General features: G+C 64.4%; 1 protein-coding gene across 1 annotated transcript in view; it reads left to right on the top strand.

Annotated features, from left to right (window-relative positions):
- The window catches only part of RASA3 (RAS p21 protein activator 3), a 101,342-nt gene that overhangs the window by 90,192 nt on the left and 3,355 nt on the right, over positions 1–7,795 (top strand). Inside the window, exons 18-23 of the mRNA XM_006159672.3 lie at positions 1–21; positions 2,407–2,513; positions 3,083–3,165; positions 5,935–6,143; positions 6,974–7,077; positions 7,594–7,777. The exon at positions 1–21 is cut by the window's left edge and continues 74 nt beyond it. Of these exons, the coding sequence (XP_006159734.2) occupies positions 1–21; positions 2,407–2,513; positions 3,083–3,165; positions 5,935–6,143; positions 6,974–7,077; positions 7,594–7,777 (708 nt within the window). The remainder of the gene's footprint in view (positions 22–2,406; positions 2,514–3,082; positions 3,166–5,934; positions 6,144–6,973; positions 7,078–7,593; positions 7,778–7,795) is intronic.

Below are 7,795 nucleotides of genomic sequence, written 5' to 3'. Positions count from 1 at the left end.
GCGCAGCCTGCTGAAAGAGGGGTAAGGGTCCACCATGGTTCAGGGGCACGCCGAGCAGGGTCTCAGGTGGCTGTGCGTGGCTGTGACCGCCATGCTCTGCCTCTGGTCTGGCTGTACAGCTGTGGCTCAGGGTGGCCTCCCCCCTGCAGCCATGGCCGTAGCCTCGGCCCAGCCTGGGAGAAGTGGGCTCCACAGGGAATGGCTTCGGCAGACACTGCAGGAGAGATGCCCATCCGTGGGGCCAAGAGTGTGGCGAACCCCGAGTCCCAAGGGTCTGCACCGTGGACCTGTCCCCGCTGCCCGGGCTGGCCTCATGCACCCACACTCCTGAGGGCCTTCAGGGAACTGGGGTGAGGGGGCAGGGACCCCTCCATGCATCCGCGGGGGTCCACACCCACCCCTTTGCCTGCATTCTGGCACACCGCTCCTGTCCTGCTAGCCTTGCCGTGGCCAGCTCCCCCATCCTGGCCAGGGCTCTGGCCCACACGGTGGCCAATGGCCCTGAGAGCCCCACAGTCCAGACGGCCACTGCGAGCCCCCCCCCTCTTGGCGGCTTTTCTCTGCCGTCCTGGTGACGAGCCGTGCCTTAACGAGAGAGGCCAGACGCCAGGGCACACGCCCCGTGTCTCCGCGGCAGCAAACGCTCGCCCGCACCTACCTCACCTGCTTGAAGGTGAGGGTGGTGCAGGTGGGGCCCCCGGCCTCCAAGCGCACGGCTGAGCCCCCCAACTCTCACCGGGGGCCCATCGCACGCAGCTCATGCCAGGCTGGCCCAGACCCTTGCGTTGCTGCCCCCAGATCAAGCCTCCTGTTCCTCAGCTCTGTCATGTCCTGAGCCTGAGTGTGGCCTTAGGGACTTGGTCTGTCAGCTTTGGGTGGCTAAGATGACCGGCCTGTGCCATCCCTGGCACCGCCCCATGGCGGCAATGGCGTCTGCGGGGGCCCGCTGTGTACAGAGACCAGCCTGCTTGGCAGCCCTGACCACCGGGACGTGACCCGTGCACTGGGCCGCGTGCTCAGCCACTCATCCAGCCCTGTGCACCAGCGGCAGAGTGGCCCTGGTGGTGGCCCCAGGCCCACAAGTGCAGCTTGGTCTCTGCTAGACATGGCCGCCCAGGAGTGAGGGGCCTGGCCCGCAGCCTGCAGTGAACGGCCCCACGAGGCCGGCTCAGGCGGATGCCCTACCCATGTCTTTCCTCCCTACAACAACCTCTCGCCGGTGGTCTAGAAAAGCCACGTCTAGGAAGACGTCCAGAAAGCCTCAAGGCCTTAGGAATGCAGTGGGATGGCCTGGCCTCTGCTGTCACTCTTGGTGACCTGGTCTCCCCTCCCAGGGTACCCACATACCCCCAGGCTCAGGCCAGGACTCGGTGGCCCGCCTCCCACGCCCCTGCCTGTCGTCCTGGGAAGCATGGAACCTGTCCTGTCCCCGTCTGGGCAGAACTGGCCTAGCTCCCCGTTTCCTGACCGGGTCCTCCTGCGAGGAGTCCCGGCCTCCTGAGCATCTGGGCAGGCTGGTCGAGGCCGGCAGGCTTCATCACGGGGTAGCTTCTCCACGTCCTTCTGCGGAGCACGCCCAAGTCCTGCTGTCCTGCCGGCCGCGGCCCCAGCCCCCCTGACAGCTCTCCTGCAGCCTCCCTCATGCTGGCCCTTGCCTCTCCTGTGCTCGGCCTGGGCTCTGGTTAGGGCGTTCACGTGGGTGATGGCGAGTCTGGGAGTCGGCAGGAACCCAGCCAGGGCAGGGTCTCGGGTATGGGCAGAGCTGCTCTGGACGGCGTCCCTGGCTCTGGGCGAGAGTGCAGGTGCTCAGTCACGTCCAGGCCCCACAGGCGAGGCTGTCTGCCCATCGGGGTAGGACTGTGCCAGGTCGGGGGAACCTAGCCACGTGCTGGTGGGGGAGGACTCGTGTCCCTCGGAGCTCTGATGCATCCGCAGCTCCATCTCAGATGGGCAGCCTTGGGGTCAGAGTCCCCTGCTCTCTGTGCCCTCAGGCAGAGGTTGGCCTGAGGGGACAGCAGGACGGGCCGTCAGCGGGTCAGAGCCTCCATTTGCCATGCACAGGGAGGGGTAGTGTGGCCTCTCGCTCTCACTTGGCTTCCCAGGGCACCTGTGCACCCTGTGGACAGGCCACGTGGGCAGCCACGGCCACCTCTGTAAAGGCAAGTTGGGGCAATGTGTTGGTGGTGTGTGCTGTTTAAGTCCAGGCTGGGGTGGGCGGGGTGGCCTCGTGGAACCTGGTCACCAGCTTGTGACTTGAAGGTGATGCGGGGCAGAGCACCTACTTCGCTCCGTCTTACTGCCGGTTCCAGAGCTGTGCCGTCTGCCTCCGGGCCACAGGCATGACAATGGGAGGTGTTTGTCTGTGCAGGGCGTGGGCTGGGCACTCACCCATACGCCTGTGCACAGGCTCATGATTAAGAGGGCGCAGGGACGGAAGCGCTTCGGGATGAAGAACTTTAAGAAGAGGTGGTTCCGCCTGACCAACCACGAATTTACCTACCAGAAGAGCAAAGGTAACACAAGGGTCCCTGCTGCCCGGGTCGGTGCCGCTCCTCCAGACAGGACGGGGAGGACGGTCGGGCCCTCAGAGGGCGATGGCGAGCCGTGGGCCCAGGGAGCCTGAGCTTCCGAGTGCTGCCCCTTGGAAGGCGGGGCGCTCAGCTCCTCTGCCTCTGTGGCTGGGAGAGCGCAGGCACCAGACACAGGAGCCCAAGTCCCCGCAGAGCGCACCTGCAGACCTGGCGCCCAGGCCGGAGGCCCTCCCCAGGCCCTCCCCCCGCCTCGTCTCCCCCGTCCTCCTCGGGGCACAAGCCCCCGCCACGCTCTGTGCAGACCCCAGCACGCTGCTGTCCATGTGCTCTCGAGGGGAAACCCACAGCTGCAGGCCTGGGCATGGGGCCTTCAGGAGCACCACCGGCTCTCCACGGGAGTCCTGCTCCTGTGCGCCCAGGGTGGGCTCCTGTGCCACGAGGGATGGCATCCACGTGGGTCACTAGCTGGGCCTCCTCCCTGCCTTCCGGGGAGAGTTCAGTGCTCCTACCCTGCCTGTGGCCCCCTTCCACTCATGGCTGCTCTCTGGCAGGAGACCAACCTCTCTGCAGCATCCCCATCGAGAACATCCTGGCCGTGGAGAAGCTGGAAGAGGAGTCCTTCAAAATGAAGAATGTGAGCTCCCCTCCTGGCCTCGCCCCTCCCTGCATGTCCAGGCGCAGGGCTCTGTGCCCTCGGCTGCTTTAGGAGCCATGAAATTTCACGTCCCTGGGTGGTCCCTGACGACAAGGGACCTCCAAGTAAAAAACACCCAGAGCAGGCTGAGGACGAGTGGGATTTCCTTTCGAAGCTTTTACGTTGATGTGATTTCAAGCTCAAGAAAAGTTACAAGAACGGACGAGGGATTCCCAACCTCCTGCCCACATTGGCTCTTGCCCCATCTGCTGAATCTGTGCCCCTGAGTTCTCTGTCTCTCCTGTGACCCTGCGCTCTGCGTCTGTCCGCCCCGCGCTCTCTCCGTGCGCACTCTGTCTCTACAATGTCGTGCACGTGCATTTTATGAGCTCTGTAACTACTTTAAGAGCTAGTTTGTAAAGCCAGGGACGTCCTTGGGTGGACCGTAGCAGCCCCAGGAACTGGGACGCCCAGCTGCAGTGCAGTTCCCGGCCCACAGCCTGCTGCCTGTCTGGATGACCCCAGGGGCTGGGATTGGGTCTGGCCGGGCTGAGCTATCTCTGAGCTCTCCCATCTGGGAGACTCCTTGGCCTGCTCTGTGTTTGGGACCCACAGTCAGTTACTTGGTGGTGGTTCCTCTGTGAGGGTTGGATGTTCTGCCACAGGAGACTCCATGACACATCTTGGTGGGCTTCTGCAGGGTGCCCTGCTCCCTCTGTGTCGGTGCTGGGACTGGAGGTGTCCCTGGCCCACCGCTATAGCTCTGACCCTGAGGCGGCCCTGCCTCCCCACCAGAAAGGGTGGATGAGAATCTGTTCCCACCTGTCCTGGGATTCTGACCCCGACCCTAGGCGTGGTGATCTGCCAGTCTGTGCTCGCAACATCGCTCTACCTGGAGAGGGTCTCCTCTTCTACCCGCTTTGGGAGGCTGTGTGGACTCTCGCTTCGCGCGAGTCAGTGGGTTGGCAGCCATTACTGGTATCTGTGGACAGATGTTCCAGATGTGGCCGGGGTCTGTGCATTTTCCCTGGTCACTGGCACGCACCGAGTCACAAACCTTCCCCTGAAGGGCCAGGCTGTGCCTGCTGGCCCATGGGGATGCCCCACGGTGAGTTACCTCTCTAAGTCTGACTCTCAAAGTCTGGCTCTAGGACGCGGCTAGGGCAGGAGTGACTTACCCACTGACTCAAGCAGAGGCCCTGCTGACCCAACCTCTACCCACAGGTTCAGCTTGTGCTGAGCTCTCCAGAGGGACCATCTGGACAGCCGGGTCCTGGGTGGTGCCTGGGGGCCCTGTGATGTCACTGGGCTACGGGACTGTCCCCTCCAGGCCAGAGCCCTCCCCACCAGTCACCTCGCACCCACAGAGCCCCGTGTGGGTGTGTGTTTGCATCGGGTATCCGGAGGGCATGCTCTGGAGGCTGGCCCGTCCCAGAAGACACTCGGGACACAGACCGTCGGGGCGGAGGTGTAAACGGCAGGTCCCCCTGCGGGGCTCTGGGCTGGTGTCACCGGGCTTCCTCTGGGGCCTAGCGGTCCATCTGTGCTTTCTGCTCTAACTTCCCGAATGCTTTACATTTCTTGTTCCATCATCTCTCACACGTCACCTGGGTCTCTCCTGAGCAAGGCGGGTTGTTAGCGCTTCAAGCTCAGGTCCGAGTGTTCAGCTTTGATGAAACTCACGTGGGGCCTGGGTCCGAGTGCCCGGGACTCTGGCCATGGGCCTGTCCTGTCTTTCCCAAGTGGCTCTCTGGAGGGGGTGCCCGCCCCGTGGCCACCCCTGATGCACGAGCCCCTCTGCAGGTGTGGGAAGTGGGCTCTACTCAGGTCGAGCGCTCGGGAGGGACCCTGGGGCGTGGTGAGACCCCCACCAAGGAGAGTCGCAGTTGAGAGGGCCCACTCGGAGTCAGGCGTGTGCACAGGCGTGTGGATGGGGGCTCCCGCCCAGCCGCTCCCTGTCGGCACGACCCCACCTGCCCTCCGAGCCCTTCCCCCAGGGCTCCAATCTGTGTGCGGCTGCGCCTGACCCGGAGCCCAACCCTGTGCCCCAGGGCCTGTGCTCCCCCATTCTCCGACCAGCCCTCTGTGCCCCACGGTCTGCATTCCACCTGGGCAGCTCTTGGTCCTGCTCCTAAGCCCAGGCAGGGGTCTCCCCTGACTGCCCACCCCTCAGCCCCCGCACCGCACACTCTCGGTGGTCCAGGGGCTCTGGGCCGTGCTTTGTCCGCAGGACTGGGAAGGCGCTGGCACTCTGCAGGGCTGAGTGAGCAGTAGGTGGCCACAGCAGAGGGTCTAAGCTGCAGGAGGAAGCGCCTCTGGAGGGAAGCAACCCCATGGGGGAGCAGCACGTGCAGAGGCCCGAGGCAGGCAGCAGGGTGGGGTGTGCACCTTGGGGGCCCTCGCAAGGAAGCCCAGCCTAGCTTCCAGGGCAGGCAGACCAAAGAGGGAGCCCCACTCAGACGTAGGGCCCTGGGGAGACAGCAGCACTCCTGCCCTGCAGTGGGGCCTCCAGACCCTGCGGCAGGAGGTGCCTGGCCAGGCCGGTCCCTGGTGGTGGGCCGAGTTGCAGCACGCTCTGTGTCGACTCAGATCAGGAGTGGCAGACAGTCCCTCCTGTCCACAGCCACACCTGCCCTGTGCTCTGCACTCCAGATCCTCAGGCTTTGGCCCTGGTCTGTCCAGCCCATGTCCCTGCTAAGGTGTGGACGGCTCCGGCCACGTGCATGCTGGGCTTCTGGAGTGCAGCCCCTGAGCCTGCCCTGTCCCCAGATGTTCCAGGTGGTCCAACCGGAGCGTGCGCTGTACATCCAGGCCAGCAACTGCGTGGAGGCCAAGGACTGGGTGGACATCCTCACCAAAGTGAGCCAGTGCAACCAGCAGCGCCTCTCTGTCTACCACCCGTCCGCCTACCTCAACGGCCACTGGTTGTGCTGCAGGGCATCCTCGGACACCGCGCCAGGCTGCTCCCCCTGCACTGGGTGGGTCCTGGGCTCACCACACAGCTCAGTGGAGTGGAGGGCCGACTGGAGCTCCAGTGCAGCCCCGATCTCTCATGGGCCAGGCCTGTGGGTTGCCCGGATCTGGCCCTCCCCACGGCTCTGGGTTGGCTAACAGATGCACCGAGCCCAGTGGTTCCTCCCGAGCCTTGCTGGGCAGAGCTGCCTTGGGGAAATGCGAGGCAGGGGATGGGGCCCTGTGCACAGAAAAGACCCCAGGCTCCCACTGTTGAGACCCCAGAAGGTTCTGCCTCCCGGAAGCCTTGTCCTTCTTGCAGATGGCCCCCCATACCTTCCCTTGTCTTTGAACCACAGCAGCCTCTGGTCTCCCTGGGCCGTCAGGAGCTGACTGGCCTCGGTGGTGCTTCCCCGAGCCTGGGCCATTCCTGCCAGCCCCAGGAAGGCAGTGGGTGCACAGCCTCATGGGGCCTCGTGGCCCTGGTAGCGCTCCACGCACAGAGCAGCGAGGATGGCAGCCTCATGTGGAGTAAGCCTATGGAGCAGACATTGATCACACTCGATTCCCCATGCTGTCCCCATGAGCAGCGGACCCTTCAGGGGACACAGGCCAGACCGTTCCCTTCTCATCTGCCCTGCTGCCTCAGGCGGACTGCTGGGTCCCCCGGGAACTCCTGTCACTGAGGCCAGGCAGTCCTAGAGACACAGACTCGTCACATGCAAACCCGTGGCAGCCTGCGGCCGGGGTGGGACGGGGGCGAGTTTTTCGTCGGTCGCTCCCTTTACTTCTCTGGGTTCAGAGCTGGCAGCATCGTTTGGTCACTGTCCCTCTTTCTGTCCCCTGTGCTGGGCAGCGGCCTCCCTGCCAGTATCCAGCTGGACATCGATGGAGACCGAGAGACAGAGCGCATCTCCTCGCTGTTCCTCTCCTACATGGGCAAGCTGGAGCGGATGCAGGGTGGGTCCCGACTGGCACCCATGCCATTCTGCACCCACCCACCTCTGTGGCATCTGTCCGCAGCACAGCATGTGAGGCAGCTGCTGGGGCAGGTCACTGTGACCACTCTGGAGGTGGCCCTGGGGTGGGGTCGCCATGCAGCCCCCGAACTGCAGGGTTCTTCAATACCCTTTCTTAGTGTCCTTCGTACCTCCTGACAGTGTCATGGTCTAGTTTGCAAGAGGGATGTGAGGGACGTGAGGGTGTGGCCACACGGGGGCATGTGTGTGGACACGTGTGAGCAAGCCTGTGGGTGCACTGGGGCACACGTGTGTATGTGCTGACGCCCGTGCGGCCAGCCTCCAGACCTGGACCCTTCTCTGCTGGTTCTCGGGCCAAGCCCACAGGGGTCGACAGAGGTGCAAGGCACTCTGTGAGAAGGGCCAGTTGGGCAGGGGACAGAGCCTCCCGTGGCATGCTGTGATGACCCTGGGCCCCGGGCACCTCCGGTCCTGACCTCCTGCCCTGGCGCTGCAGAGGCCTGTGGGAGCAAGTCCGTGTACGACGGCCCCGAACAGGAGGAATACTCGGCCTTCCTCATCGAGGACCCGCAGGAGACCTACAAGACGCTCCGGCAGATCATCGCAGGGGTGCGCGCCCTGGAGCGGGAGCATGCCCAGTACCGCAGGGACAAGTTCCAGAAGACTCGCTACGGGAGCCAGTGAGTGGCCCCAGAGGC

This window comes from Tupaia chinensis, unplaced genomic scaffold (assembly GCF_000334495.1).
Source record: "Tupaia chinensis unplaced genomic scaffold, TupChi_1.0 Scaffold000644_1, whole genome shotgun sequence".
Taxonomy (NCBI): domain Eukaryota; kingdom Metazoa; phylum Chordata; class Mammalia; order Scandentia; family Tupaiidae; genus Tupaia; species Tupaia belangeri.
Note: the sequence above shows the minus strand (reverse complement) of the source record. Positions and strands in the feature narration are given on the sequence as shown.